General features: G+C 52.8%; 2 protein-coding genes across 9 annotated transcripts in view; both read right to left on the bottom strand.

Annotated features, from left to right (window-relative positions):
* Positions 1 to 3901, bottom strand: part of IGDCC3 (immunoglobulin superfamily DCC subclass member 3) — a 42558-nt gene extending 38657 nt beyond the window's left edge. For both annotated transcript variants that reach the window (XM_059915503.1, XM_059915502.1), the window contains exons 1-2: positions 3759 to 3901; positions 1191 to 1496 (exon numbers count right to left, since the gene is read on the bottom strand). In XM_059915503.1, coding sequence (XP_059771486.1) covers positions 1191 to 1496; positions 3759 to 3849 — 397 coding nt within the window. In that variant the 5' untranslated portion in view covers positions 3850 to 3901. The remainder of the gene's footprint in view (positions 1 to 1190; positions 1497 to 3758) is intronic.
* Positions 3902 to 7255: 3354 nt separating this feature from the next.
* The window catches only part of IGDCC4 (immunoglobulin superfamily DCC subclass member 4), a 37868-nt gene continuing 30201 nt past the window's right edge, over positions 7256 to 14922 (bottom strand). For 6 of the 7 annotated variants that reach the window (XM_059913000.1, XM_059913001.1, XM_059912997.1 and 3 more), the window contains 6 exons: positions 13637 to 13807; positions 13246 to 13383; positions 12371 to 12476; positions 11646 to 11874; positions 10735 to 10896; positions 7256 to 10188 (listed from right to left, as the gene is read on the bottom strand). In XM_059913000.1, coding sequence (XP_059768983.1) covers positions 9778 to 10188; positions 10735 to 10896; positions 11646 to 11874; positions 12371 to 12476; positions 13246 to 13383; positions 13637 to 13807 — 1217 coding nt within the window. In that variant the 3' untranslated portion in view covers positions 7256 to 9777. The remainder of the gene's footprint in view (positions 10189 to 10734; positions 10897 to 11645; positions 11875 to 12370; positions 12477 to 13245; positions 13384 to 13636; positions 13808 to 14922) is intronic. The other variant, XM_059913003.1, reaches the window with a different exon arrangement.

The following is a 14922-nucleotide window of genomic DNA, read 5'->3' as shown; positions in this document are numbered from 1 at the left end:
CACAAATCCCCCTAAATCTCAGTTTTTTCATCTGTAAAAGAGGGATGATAACTGCCTATCTTCCAGTGTCATCACGATGACTAAATGAGATAATTCATGTAAAGCACTTAGGCAGGGAGCCCAGTATGCAGCAATTGCTTTATAGGTATTCGCTAAAATGATTACCAACCAAAGTTAAAGCAACCCCTTTAAGGGACACCCCCCCCCCCCCCCACAGAAGCAGAGAGATATGGGATGGAGAGCATTTTCCACTTGGCAAAACTTTTGCCCTTCCTCAAGAGCAGTGGTTCTCAACCATGACCTCCTACCCTCACAGCCTGCCACCTTCCCAAGATACATAAATAATTTTGGTTTATGTAAAAATTCATTGTTATGTAACAATGAGTATATACAGATTAAACAACAACAACAGACTTTTTGCAGGAAAGGGCAGTAAAGCACGGCCATCATTTCATCACAATTACTGGTGGTCCATCAGCACAAGCAAAGCACAAGTCTAGAGCTGAAACACCTCTTCTCTCCCAATCTAAAAAGCACACCAAATGTCAAGTCACCACAATGTACACTTTAAAAATCTTATAATTTTATTGTCAATTACACCTCAATAAAGCTGAAATTTTTTTAAAAGTACACCAGCATGAAGGTGAGTGGGAGTAATGTCATCATTGTGTTAACCCTGAAATTATTCTATCATATTTTTTGTAAAGCAAATTGTTGACAAGCTTCAGAATGTCATCACTGGTACAGTGAGGTTTTATTCTACCCAAAAGGTTTGAAAGTCAGCACGTAATGAAAAATTGCACATAACCAAAATTACCCTTCAAAAATCTCTTAAATTACCCCCAAAGTATGACAATTGTTTATATTTAAACACAAAAATCATACCCAATAGACTGGGATGCTCATAATATACAGGCATATGGAAACTAAGACACACTGACCCAAGAACTGGATAAAGCTTGCTGTCTCTCTCTCCCTCTTCCCACAACAGTGTTTGGCTACATTCTTGTCAAATTGCATTCCAATCAGTTAAATGAGTATATGATATAATTCCACCACCGCAAATTACTGCTATGCCCCTCTCAACTGACCCATGCTGAGAAATTAGGGCTCCAGAAGCTACATAAGATGGAACTGCTCCCTCTATCCCTCCATGGCCTGGAAAAAAAAAAGTAAGGGCACCCACTTACTTGCAGCCTGGATTCGAGCCTTCCGGCTGACCACCAGCCCAAAGCGGTTCTGAGCCACACACTCATAGTCCCCCTCGTCTGAAGGGCCGCCTCCTCCATCCAGCAGGAAGTGGCGGATCATCAAGGACCCATTGGCCAGCACGGTGGAGTGGGTACTCTCCGGCAGCTCCACCCCATTCTTCCTCCAGGTGATTCGCACTGGAGGGGTCCCCTCCACCTTGCAGCCCAGCACTACAGGCTGCCCAGGGACTGCAACATCATCGCTTGGCTCCACAGCAAATGCCAGTTCGGCAGAGTGGCCAAGACCTGCATCAGGCGGGGGAGATGAGAGGAAAAGGAGAGGTTAGTGTGGAATGAGCAGACACAGGTGTTCCAAGTTCTCTGGATCTGTGTACCCCATCCCCATCATTCTGTGATGTTAATAGGAATCTCTATTAATATATAGACCTTTGTGCATCTCATGCAGTATAGTTACTTAATCAACAGACCATCTCAGAGAGATGGATATTGTTCCTACCATCTTTTTTTTTATTTGTATCTTTTACAGAAAAGGAAACTGAAGCCCAGAGATGTTAAGCAACTTGTCCGAGGCCTCAGAATTAATAGCTGCAAATCTGGGATCTAAAAGCAACACTGATTCCAATACAGCTGTTGCCACTTCTGTGGTCACCCTGGTTAAGCACTGAAGCCTCACAGACTTTCAGGGTGTGACCTCAGGTAAAGTATTCAACCTCTCCGGGCTTCTCGGTCCTCATCTGTTTAAATCAGGAACAACAATACGGCTTGTGTCATAGGGTTGTTAAATATGACTAACAGACTCAAAGGCACTGCACTATGAAAAGTTAGAAGTTCTAAACAAATATAAAGTGAGATAGTAATAAATCACTGCTTCATTTTGTTGGCAAAACCATCTGAGGCCTGGTCCGACGCCTGGCAGGGAGAAGGGTGTGTGGGCCCAGTACCGGGTACAGGCTAGGCGATGGTCCAGCTCCACTGCCCCACCCCTAGGATGCTCTGGGTTTTGGTTGCTTTGCTTGTGTTGCCTTTGTCATAAGGAGGATGAGGGATACCAAACATCTACTCAGATTTCCCAAAATTTAGAAAGAGGGAGGTTCCTAGCACCTTTACTCCCAGCAACCTCTTCACTCCTGCAGAAGAGGAAAAAACTGGAAGAGGAGGGGAAAGAAGAGAAGGGAGAAGAGGGTGATCAGGGAATCAGAAGAAGCCGGAGAGGAAGTACAAGAGCTCCAATCCCAGGCATGATGCCAAGTCTCCGACTTCTCAAGCGAGCAACTTACCAGACCAGTTACAACTTCACTCTAGGAAGAATGAACCCACCTGGGCTGAAAAGGCATCCACAGACCCCTCCTCACATTTCCAAGGAACTAGCGATCCGGGAGCGGGCCCCTCCCTAACAGACCAGCGCCCTCCCTGGCTGGGGGGAGATGGGGCGGCGGGTGGGGAGAAAGGAGGAGGAAGGCTGGGGTTAGGGGCGTTTCCCCCACCCTCAGGGATAGGTGATTCGTACTTTAAGACATTTGAGGGTCACGCCCCTTCAAATCCCTACCCATCCTTCCCAGGAACTGCGTTTCAGCAGTCTCAGCTCCCCACCCCAAGCCCAGTACAGCAACTGGGGGATAAAGTTTCTCCTAGAGGCGGCCGCGATATTCCGCTTCTCCCGAGCTAAGAGGGGAGAGAATACTGCCCAGAGGAGTGTCTGTTGAGAACTTGGGGTGGGAGGGGAAGGGACTAGATTTGCGCCCCTCTCCCGTGAGATGGGCCCGTTACAGCCACTGAGGTAACAGGATGGTGGTGACGGAGCTCCGGGCGGCAAAGCCGGCAAACCCCGAGCTCTGCGTGTGCACCCTCCGGGGCAGGGCGGACACGTGAGCATCCCCGCCGCTCGCTAGCCCTCGGTCGGCTTCTCTCCCCCCTTCCTCAGCTCGCGGGGTGTCTCTCGGGTTTATCCCTCCCCACGCGCGGCCCGCCGGGAATCTTCCTCCTCCTCCTCATCCTCGGTCTCTCCCTCGCACTCCGTGTCCCAGTCCCGGCTCCAAATCCACGACGTGCTCTCTCCGCCCAGCGCAGCCCGCTCGGTCCCGGCCTCCGCCCCCGGGGTCTGCCGTCTCCTGCCTCGGCCGCCTCGGGCCACTCTGTGCCCACCCCTGGGCTCCAAGCACCCCAGCTCGCCCCCTCGGACGGGCCTCAGCCCTGCGGTCTCCCATGGCTCGTTTCCCCCTCTCCCCAACTCCAGCCTGCCCGCCGAGCTCCTGCTTTGCCGCGCTCCTTGCCCCTCGGTCCGGGCTCGGGTACTGCCCTGAGTCCTGGAGACGCAGCGGACGGAATGCCGGTCTCTCTTCGGGGGGCTCCATCCTCAGCATCCCCCTGCCGCCCCCGGCAACCCGGCCTCAGCGCCCCGTCCCGTTCGCCTCCCCTTCTCGGGCAAGTCCCTCCGACCCGCAGGTCCGCGCCGCTCTCCCCGGGTCCGCCCCTCGCGCCCGCTTACTCCCTTCTCGCCCTTCCCGGGGCTCGGTCCTCAGCCGCCGGCTCGCGGGCGCCCTAGCTCACCGTCGCTCGGCGCGGGCAGCAGCAGCAACAGCAGCAGAGGCAGCAGGAGCCGGGGCCGGCAGCGCGGGGGCGCGGCGCGCGGAGCAGCCATGGGGCTCGCGGTCCGCTCGGCTCGGCGACGCGCGGCTCTGGGGCCTCTCGCGGCTCACAGCGTCCCGCGGGGCCGGCGCCGGGGCCGGGGCCGGGGCTCCGGCCGGGGCCGAGCCCGGGCGGCTGGGGGCTGGGGCCACATGCCTGCCTAGGAGCGCCGGGGGCGCAGGGGGAGCGCGGCCGCTTGCGCCATCTTGCACCCACCCCGGCGATCTGTCAGCCTCGCCCGGGGTGCGCGCTCCGCACTCGCACCGCCCGCGCCCGCCCCTCCCTCCTCCCGCCGCCCGCCGCCCCCCTTCCCTCCCCTCCCGGTCCCCTCCCCCAGCCCCCTCTCCCCGGAGGCCCGGTCTGGGGAACAAAAGAGCCGGCGAGCGCTTTAAGCGGCCGGACATTCCCGGCTGCGCGGCGGACGCGCCCCCTGCGCTTTGAACTGGGGCCGGAGCGGCGGGCGCCGTCCCGAGCTGCAGCCCCGTACCCCTCCCCCGCGGGCCAGCCCCGGACTTGGGGGCGACTGAGGAAGTGGAGACCCAGCGGACCGCCGAATGGGTCTGGGCTGCGGAGAAACCCGCAAAGCAGCGGGATTCCCTCTGACCCACTCTTCCTGCTGCGCCCTCCTGCACCGTGTCCAAGTCTATATTGTCGAGATAATTCCCTAAAAGCTGCACAAAGTTGTCAAAGATTCGGTTTTCCTTTGGTTTCCGGTCCTTCCAGCCAAAGGCTAGGACGTTTAGCTGCAAGACTGGCCTCTTCAGACTGAAGAGTTCTGGCGCTTGGGTGGATAGAGGTAGGAGAAGTGGGAAGGCAGCTTCATCCCGGGCCCTGGGAGAGCGGAACCAACAGGACAATGAGAACACTAAAGTGACCCGGTTCCGATGTTCTGCCCGCTGTTTAGCCCCGCAAACCCAGGCAGTCACTCTTGGAACGCATCTGAAAGATAATCATATCTCCCCTGCTCACTCACAGGGAAATTTAAAGGACACAGGTCATGACAAATAGCCTGGTAACTGGGAAAGCATATTGAAAGTTAAAATTTCCAGTTACATTTCTATGCCACAAAGAAGACTCAAGGTTTCATGTCAGAGAACATAAAAGGAGACAGCATCAGCCTCGGGTAAGAAGTGTTACGGAAGATAGGCATGCCTCTTAGGAGATACATCCCCATGCTCGCCCTCAGAGATCTTCAGTCGTGCCCACTCACTATTAAATGATCTTCTGTTGAGTCCAGCATGATGTGCTAGTCCATCAAAATTACTGAGCATCTACTAAATTCAAGGAGCAGGAGGCTTAAAGAGAGTAGTCTCTGCCTCACTCAGCTATTGGCATTGGACTGGTCTGGCAGAGGAGTAATTACATCTCTTTCCATACCAACTCCGGAATCTTGGAGCAGGAATGTTAACCATATATAAAACTAACTTTGGTGCAGATGAGTAAAGAAAAGTCCTCCAGAGATCAGATACGTTTACTAGTGATGGGGTTTGTGCAGCCCAGGGACTCCTTACTCTGTAGTAGCAACTGGAAGGTGAGCTTGAGAGGCAGGACTTGAGACACACGAGAGACCAGTAGGAGGCAATGGAGAAATTCAGGGTCGGGCACACACCGAAGCTCCAAACCAATCTCATTATGAGGAAGGGCAGGAATGATGAGCTTCTATTGGCCATAGGAAAGGGAGAGGAGGGGGGGGCCCTCCCGTGGGCCCAAAGTCCTGGAACTCCCTCCTGCAGGGCTTGAATTCTCAACAACCCCTTCTTGGCTTGTCCTAGACTCAGGAGAGGTCAAATTGGTGTCCTGGGATGCTGTCATTTTAAATTCATTTTGACAAGTGTTTAATTCTTCTTTATCACAACGCTTGCTCTGAGAGTGATATGCAAATAATGGCTATTCTCCTGCATGCAAAATGTGCAGTATCTCTCCCTATGATCTGTCAATTAACTTGGGGCTAGCTCACTAGCCACTTTGGGGGTGGTCCTGGGCAGGGCAGCCTCTGGCTCTTGGTTCCCTGCAGTAGAAAAGCAACCACACTCAAGGCACCGTAAAGATCTTAACAGAGTAGCTGCCAACTGTGATCCTGAGATGTGTGTGGGGTGTAAGTGTGGAGTTTGCTGTGTGACTTTTGTGCTTAGGTTTGAGTTAATGGACACAAGGGTGTTCGTGAAGGTGAGAGTGCATGTATGGGTCTCTGAGCTTGTAGGCACAGTGCCCACATGTGTGAACATGCAGGCATGGGCAATTTTGGAGACCAGAGTTAACAAAGAAGAGTTGTTGAGCCCAAATCTCTGGAGTTGGTGGTTCACTCCTCCCTTGCACCCAAGAAAGTTAAAAAATGTGTGTCCAGATGGAAAGAGGTCCCCGAAGAGCCTAAAAGAGTGTCATCAAAGAAAGCATCTTTCCTAAGTTTAGGTGCTTTTCTGAAGTGCCTGTTGAGGGAGGGAGATGGTTCAGTTCGTTTTTGTTTTTGTTTTTGTTTTTTTGGCGGGGAGGGTTCCTATCCTAGGATTCTGAGTAACCTGTTCTCTTTTAAAATTTTATTTTACTGAAGTATACTTGATGTACAATATTATATGTTACAGGTGTACAATACAGTGATTCATAATTTTTAAAGGTTATACTCCATTTATAGTTATAAAATAACTGTATTCCCTGTGTTGCACAATATATCCTTGTAGCTTATTTATTTTATGCCTAGAAGTTAGTACCTGTTAACCCCCTACCCCTATCTTGCCCCTTCCGCTTCCTCTCCCCACTGGTAACCTCTAGTTTACTCTCTATGTCTAATGGGTCTGTTTCTGTTTTGTTATATTCATTTGTTTATTTTTTAGATTCCACATATAAGTGATATCATACAGTATTTGTCTTTCCCTGACTTATTTCACTTAGCATGATACCCTCCAAGTCCATCCATGTTGCTGCAAATGGCAGAATTTCATTCTCTTTTATGGCTGAGTAGTATTCCATTGTATATATTTACTGCATCTTCTTTACCCATTCCTCTGTTGATGAAACACTTAGGTTGCTTCCGTATCTTGGCAATCGTAAATAATGCTGCTATGAACGCTAGGGTGCATGTATCTTTTCACATTAGCGTTTTTGTTTTTGTTTTGATATATACCCAGGAGTGGGATTGCTGGGTCATACGGTAGTTCTATTTTTAGTTTTGTGAGAAACCTCCATACTGATTTCCACAGTGGCTGTACCAATTTACATTCCCATCAGCAATGTACAAGGGTTACCTTTTTTTCAGAGATAGATCAGTTCTTTCTTATAACCACCTGCTCTTTCCCTCAAAAACCAACATTTCCCATCCTGGTAGGAAATACATTCTCTCGTGCAGAAAGGCTGAGGAAATTCTAGTCATTTGGTTCCAAAAGAGAACATTTTTGGAAAATAGTTTATTAACTCATTATAGGGACAGATACATGATCAATGCCTTGGCTTAACACTAAAGAATATCATACTTGTAAGGAGAAAAAAACACTGGAAAAATAATTAAATAATACAGCAAAACTACAGACAAATAAATGAGCAGGTACCGATTACACTTGTCATGCATCAAGAAAAGGTTTTTAAATGAGACTCAAAAACCGTAAGGCATCGATGGTAGATGACAAAGGGATTAATACCCTGTAAAAGGCCAATGGACTCTTTTCTAATAAAAATACTGTTGCAAAGACACAAACCTAACACTTCCAAATTACCCAGAGACCAAATCATATATAATGCTAGTGAGTAATGGCCACTTTCTTATCAACTGTGAGTTATAGGCAGATACCAGATTTATTACTTATTTGCTTTTGAGAAACAATTTTCCACCCAACCTAATGGGTTATAAATTGTCTCATTTGCAGCTATTTAATTTAAACCAGAACCTCACTGCCTGTTAAACAAGAACATGAAAAATGACTATGTGCTGTAATGCTAAGAGCCTACTGTTAGAACAGCCATTTAATTCAGGGCAGTTTTTGTTTTTTTTTTTTTTCCTTTAGAAAATAAAAAAATCAAACCAGCAAAATAAAATGAGGCTTTTGACCTTCAGAGCAGTGATGAAACATATACAGTAGTGTTAGCCACAGCAACGCTGAATGCTACAGAAACAGTACAAGTGACAATTCTGTCCTAACGAGATACAAAACCAACATTAATAATCTTTAGTGTTATCATAGGCTGCCTGAAGGAGGGGGGAGGAGGAGGAAATGTAGGTGCGGATGTCAAACGTGAGTGACACCCGAGTGTAATAAACACAGATGCTGAAAGGGGCTGAGAAAGCTGCAACTCCGCTGAGAGACATTTCACCATTTAAAAAAAAAAAAGGAAAGATAGACTGGTTATTTCTAATTTGGCCCAGAAGCCAGAGTTAACCCTTGATGTGCTGCTCAGTTAGAAAAGATGAATGCAGGGAGAAAAGACCGCATACTCGATGCTCCTATGAGAGGCTGAGGTGCAAAATCAAATAAATGACCTTGTTTTCTCTCCACAGGAAACAGAAGTCAAGCTTGTCCCTGTGTGGTGGGTCAACAGAAAATGACTTCAGGATTGAATTTAAAGAAAAGACAAAATGAAATGAGCCCATCACCCTTGTCCTGTGTGAAGCCCTCCCTTCCAGCACCGCAAGAGGATGAGATTCCTTCCACCTCCATGCCGTCAGCTCATGTTCAAGGTGCACAGAGTGGGAAGCGGTGGGGCCATGGAGCCCCTAATTTCCATCCCCTTCTACCCTTCTAGTCTCAACTGGGAAGGAAGGTCCCCAAACCCCTCCATCCAGCAAATCTGCCTGCCTGCCTAGAAGGGAGGGAGTAATTTTACCCCAAGCTTCTGGGTTGTGTTCCCCTTTCCTTGTCTCAAAACCCCCCTTGTATGACTTGCATTTATCCCCTCCAAGGAGAACCCTCCGATCTCAATCACAGGCAGAAAGATGCAAGGGAAGCTGAAAGGTCTTTTCCAAACCTGCACTGGGGGTAGGCAGTTTGCCTGGGGAAGGGGCCTACGGAGGCACAGATGGGAAGGGGGTGGGAGGATGACGGCTGAAGTGGATGGCAGACACAGGAGTCACGCTCTGGCCTTGAACAGACATGAGGTAGTCATGTTGTTAGGGAAGGATGCAGAGATTGAACCCAGGCAGGAGAACCACATGACACAGTGTGGGAGAGGTGGGAGAGACAGCAGAGACAGACAGAAAGAGGAGACAGAGAAAGGGCAGAGAGGAAAGGAAGGGGTATCAGGGAGGAAGAGAAGGGCACTAGGATTGGGAAAGCAGGGGGACTGGGAGACAGACACTAGAGGAGTGAGCGGGGAGGAAGGAGGGGAGAGCAAGAGAAAGCAGATTTTCAAAACTAGGCACTTCCCCAATTACAACACTAGATGCAGAGTTGCTCTGAGGGGAGCCAGAGTCACCCTCTCAATTTGGGCACCGGGGACATGGCAGAGGTGATGCAGCTAAAGCGTTAGGCATTCAGAGCCTGCTTGCACTCAGCCCAGCCAGACAGGAAGTGGGCTGGGGCTGTCTCTGTCAGACAGGGCATTGGAGACACTCTCAGAGTGTGTAATAAAAGGCTGGGTGACAGAGGTGGGGGCCCACAGGGCTGGGGACGGACCACGCTGGGGCACTGTCCTGACCTGGAGGACGGAGTAGGCCGTAGTGACTGCCCGGGCCAAGGTTTCCCAGCTCACCAACCAGCACACGCACATGCGCTTCACACGTGTACAGCGCGTATAGCTGTGCTTCACGTGTCTCTCGCCTACCACACGTGTCACAGAGCATGGGTGGGGAAGAGTGAATAATCCACTTCTTCCTCTCCCCTGAGCCAAGGCACCCTAGGAGGCTCCAAATGGCTTGATGACGGTCAGTACCTGCAGGCAGACACGTGTACATGTGTGGCCACACGTGTCATGTCCCATGATCCATACCAGCCTGCCCTAAACTGTGCCCTCGAGGGAGCTAAGCAGAGGAGGAGACTGGGGCTCTGGGCAGGCCTGGGCTGGCTGCTGGAGGGCAGGGGGCCTTTGGCTGGCAGCTGTTCCCTGGGGCCTCCTCCAGAGCCTCACTGGGCTGGAGGTCCGGGTAGGGGCAAGAGGCACTGGCTGCCTCTGGCAGGCAGGTAAGTCTGTCTGGCCCAGGGCTTGCCTGCTCACACCCTCCCAGCTCCCTGTCCAGCCAGTCTGCCCCTTGCCTGAGATCCATAACACCCAAAGTGAGGTCAGCAGCCTCTGAAGGCAGCGGATCCTCAGGTTCCAGGTCTTGGAGGTGGAGGTCAGGGTTCCCTTTGGATGCACTGAAGTCAGAGTGGACAATGACTTCGGCCTCCACCTGGTTCCTGCAGGCTGGGGGCGGCTTCTTCCTCCCATTGCCCTGGTCAGAGAGGAGGACACAAAACCATCACTGAGAGTGACCATCAGAAGAATGACCATCATTCTTGGGATGGAGAGAGACTGACCCCCAGCCCAGAGCCCGTTATATATTACATGGGAGTTGGTAAAGGAAGAACAGTGACTGTCCTAAAAGAGATGATGATCAGATCCATGGGAAGGCAGGGAAATACTACGCATTTGCCCTTGCTGAGGAGTTCCAGAGGTACCAGATTCAGTCAGGGCCTCAGTGAATAGGAGGAAGGGCTGAGTGCACTCAGGCCGGGTGCACCGTCAGATCCATGTAATTCTGCTGTGGCCCACTTAGGTCTAGGTAGAGGAGGGATTGTCCCCAGCCCAGAGAAATACAGGTTCTCCCAAACTGGCCTGCCCTCCATCCACTCACCTTTAGAGGCTCCACGGATCTGCTGGCTAGACTTTTAGCCCCAGGGAAGTTACCACCAGGGCTCTCCAGAGGATTCACTACTTGCTCTGCACAAACGCGGGGACCCTCCTCTCCTTCCCTCCCCGTTCCTCCCAGGACACTGACCTTTATGGCGTCATACACCAGAGCCTGCAGCAACAGCGTCTGCCCGGTTCCAGCAGGGGGCAGCAGGGCCCGGGTCAGAGAGGGCATGGGGCCTGCCTGGGGCAGCTCACAGCCTGCCCAGGAACCTGCCCAGCTCGGCCCACCGTGCTGAGCCCAGGAGATCTGCACAGGAAGAGAAGTGGGAGCATTGAGAGCTTGACTGTGAAGTATGAGAGGGAAGTGGATGGAGCTCCCTCCACGGACTCTCTTGGCCCCCTTGCTACCTCCCTCCCCAAGGCTGTAGGGAGGAGCACAGAATGGGCTGAGAGTCTGGGGGTGAATTTGAGGATAGAAAGATCCTCCTGCAGAAAAGCCCAGAGGTTTCTGAGCCAGGCAGGGTCTCCTTCACCACAGAGGCAGGGAAAGGATGAGGAAAGACTCAGGGGTTTGCGCTGGCTGGTCAGAGAATGCAGGATGAGCCACCACGGCTAGGATGGAGGGGATCTGCCCTGTGTGGGCCCACCTTATCCGGATCCCGGTCCCACTTGACCACCTCCAAACTGACCAGCCTCTTTTCCCCATACTGGGGAGAGCCGGGTCTTAGAGGTCTCCCCAGCTCCCAGGATGAGGAGGGATCTGGGTGTTCTGGCCACCCCGAATCAACCGCAAACAGCCCATCAGGGGCCCTCCCCTCCTTCCTGAGAACCAGGCTGACCTATTCTGCCAGGGATGGAGGCCCATCTGCTTCCCTGCCCTCCCAACCCTTTCAAGGAGGAGGGAGAGTGTGCCTTTTCTTCTGCAGCTGGCCCAGGAAGGGGAGGGGGGAGGAGGGAAGGGGCTCTCTCACGGGGTCACACATTGCGCTCTCGCGCCCCCTGGTGTCCTATTTGGGCATGAGCCACAGTGTGGGGCTTGGACCTACCCAGGCTCACCTTTCTCTTGGAGTGACCCCGGCAGTCAGGACCGCCACCACCCATAAGGCTGTGCACTTCAGCCCTGTCCTCGATGTCTGAGGGTGGTGGGGACCAATCCTGGGGACGGGGGTGCACAAGGGACTCCAGTTCATGGGCAGCCGGGGGGCTGGGGGGGGCAAGGCGGGCTCGGGAGTACAGCGTGGGGTTCCCAGCAGTGGCCGTGGAGGACAGGCCCGGGAGGGCTTCCCTGGAAGGGAACATGGGGGACAGCACAGTGGTCAAAGAGAGGGGTGGGCGTGGGACTGGTATCTAGTCCAGCCTGTATCCCTGGGCAGGTTCCTACACATCTCTGAGACTTAATTTCCCGGTCTGTGCAATGAATAAGAAATTCTGTGATTGTTCAAAACAGCTGCGACACTACACTGGGGTCCTTCCTCCCTTGGCTCCAGGCATCTGGAGAGTTGGGGTCCCTCTTTGCAAGATGCTCTCAGCTACCAAGGAAGCGGCAGAGAGGCAGCTCTACCTACGCCTGCCCTTGCTGAGGGGATATGCTGGGGGGCTTCCCTAAACCCACCCCCTACTCTCATGAGGTCATCACTCCCAACCCCTTCATCCCAGAGTCAACTTTAATGGGGCTGCTGGGAGTGCCCAGAGCAAATCATGGCCACTTTCCCTGCTCCCTCATCTCTGCAGCCCTTCTGGAAACCTCTCCTCTTTGCGGTCAGACTGGTTCCTTCACCCACCGGTGGGGGCCACGGCGCAGGCCAGCGCACATGCAGGCCAGGAGGCAGAGGAGGCCCAGGCAGACGCCCACGATGATGCCCGTGACAGAGTGCACGTCCAAAGAGTCTGGCGGGGGAGAGGGAGGGAACAGAACAGGTGGAGGACAGGAGAGAACCCAGGGTTCATAGACCAGGACTTGCGGCTTCCTCCAGAGACCCCTGGCCTGAGTCTCACCCTTTGGACACGTGAAATCTTCTCAGGCAAGGACAGGAGGGCCCCATGGACTCACAGAGACCACCACTACCTCTCTCTCACTGGGCATCCAGAAGTTGTGGTTCCTCCCCATCAGCCTGGCCTTTCAGTGAAACACACCTCTTGCCTGCCTAACAGGGCTGGTTTTGCAGGTGTGCAACACCTGCAGGGGCATGTGGCCCATGCTTAGAAGGGCTCTGGCCTTGGTTTAATGCTCTGCTGTCACCATCTGGAAATTCTTCCCCGTTTTTAAATAAGGGACCCCACATTTTCCTTTCACACCGGGCCCTGCAGATTACATAGCCAGTCCCATTGCCCAAGACCTCCACCCCATAAATCTCGTCACCTTTCCAAGCCAGTCCTTCAATCAAAGCAATCTCCCAAAGAAACCAAGCCAGTCTCCCGCAAATCTAACCTCTCAAATGAATCACCACCGAACCACACCCATCTTCCCTTCAAATTTGTCCTCTCCACACCAGATGAAGAGGGCACTTGTCCAAAACAATGAAAGTGTAGTCATGCCCAGAGGCAGGACCTTGGAAGAGATGGCTTGAGGGTTAGAAGTCAACTGCGTGGGGGGGCTCTAGAGAGCTTGGGCTGCCCCAGGATGGACCCCACCCCTTCCTGCCTTCCTGCCTCTTACCTGAGAGCTTTTCCTGGAGAGTAATCACATCCTGCAGGCCAGAGAAGGGCCCAGGCCCCACCTCCGTGCGCGCCCCCATCTTGAAGAAGTACCTAGTGTCGCTCTCGAGGCCGTGGACCTCAGCACTGAAGATGTTTCCTGCGGGGGGGGGGGGGCGTGGGGAAGGCAGGGAGAGCAGGGTTGGTGAACTGGGTCGGGGTGGGCTGCAGGGATGGGCTGGGAAGTGGCCCTGAGAGAATCTGCTTCTCCCCCTCAGGCGGTAGCTTCTGCCTGCTCCTCCTAGAACAAACCTCAGCGGCGAGCTCACTACTAACCAGCCACTGGGGAGGCTGGAAAGTGGGGAGAGGGTGGGGAAACTCTTGCTCAGATGCCCTGGGGCGCGAGCCCTCACCCTCGGTGGTGAGCAGGGTCCACTGGTGCTCAGGCTGGGTACGGTTGTTGCTGTAGAGAATCAGATACTCCACAATCTCGCCGTTGGGCTCCGAGGGGGGGCACCAGTGCAGCCGAACGGTGGATGGCGTCAGGGGCCTCAGGCGCAGGTCGGATGGGGGCGTGGAGGGCCCTGGGGGTCAGGAGGGGAGACGGGGAGAGGCAGGGTCACTGAGAGCCCCAGCTCTGGGGGCAGCTGGGAGCCAGGGCATGAGGACATAGCCTCCCTGCTTCCTCCTTCACTGGAACAAACCACAAACCACAAAGCAGAATGAGGTCTGGTCTCTCACTGGGGAATTTCTGGAATACAGTTGAGGAAGGGGCTTCACCACCATTCGTCCCCTCTCAGAAACTCTTTTCCACTCCTTGGAGCAGAGCTCCTCAAACTTCCACACCCAAATACTTCCAAGGGTTGAAGACACTGTCTGGTATTCTAGGGACCTAGGGGCAGAGCTCAGAAGTTTTCGGAAAGCTTACCTTTTCTTTTAAATTCATCTATTCCGTGGTAACATTTAATATAAAAAGAGTGTTTGAAATATTTTATCATTTAAAGTTCCTAACTCCCCTTGCCACCTGAAATCTTCAAGTAAAGTTGGTTGATGCCCTGTGTAGCCTCTGTCTACGCCTGCCCCTGGCATGAGTCCTCAGGGTCAGGGGAACCGCAGTGGGAGAAGCAACACCTTGAAAGGCTTTGTGTTTTTTTTTTCCAGAGAAGAAGTTGATCCTGGGGGGCGGGAGTGAATGAGGAAGGGGAAGAAGGAGGGACACAAGGTGGCTGGTGTGTTGGGAAGGGACAGAGATTTGGGGGCTCAGGTTTTCGAGGCCCAACAGAGGGTGGGATGGGGACCCAGGGCTCTAAGGCATAACAGAGCCACAGCGCCATGGGCTGCCAGAACCCTCCTTGATCCTAGGTGACTTTCTGCTTCTCAGGCTCGTCTCCCCATCTGCGAAAGGAGAAAACATTCCCCCCTCTGTAGCCTGGTCAGTTGTGCTGGGGATCCAATATCATAGAGTCTCCTTGGAGAAAACACCGGGGTCTCCCTAAACTCCGCACACAGTTTAAGACCATAAGAACTGAAGTCATGGGTGGGTGAGAAACAACCTGTAAGCAGTTTTTTAAAAAGTGAATCCATGAGGGTAGAGGGCCTCCCCACCCTACCCTACACGTGTCTTCCTATTTCAGATCAGGGACAAAGGTCTGTCAATAGAAAGGTGAGCAGTCTTAGGACTGGAAGCACCAAAGAGCCT

This window comes from Balaenoptera ricei, chromosome 2, assembly GCF_028023285.1.
Source record: "Balaenoptera ricei isolate mBalRic1 chromosome 2, mBalRic1.hap2, whole genome shotgun sequence".
Taxonomy (NCBI): domain Eukaryota; kingdom Metazoa; phylum Chordata; class Mammalia; order Artiodactyla; family Balaenopteridae; genus Balaenoptera; species Balaenoptera ricei.
The sequence above is the reverse complement of the archived record's forward strand: the minus strand, read 5'-3'. Positions and strand labels throughout refer to the sequence as shown.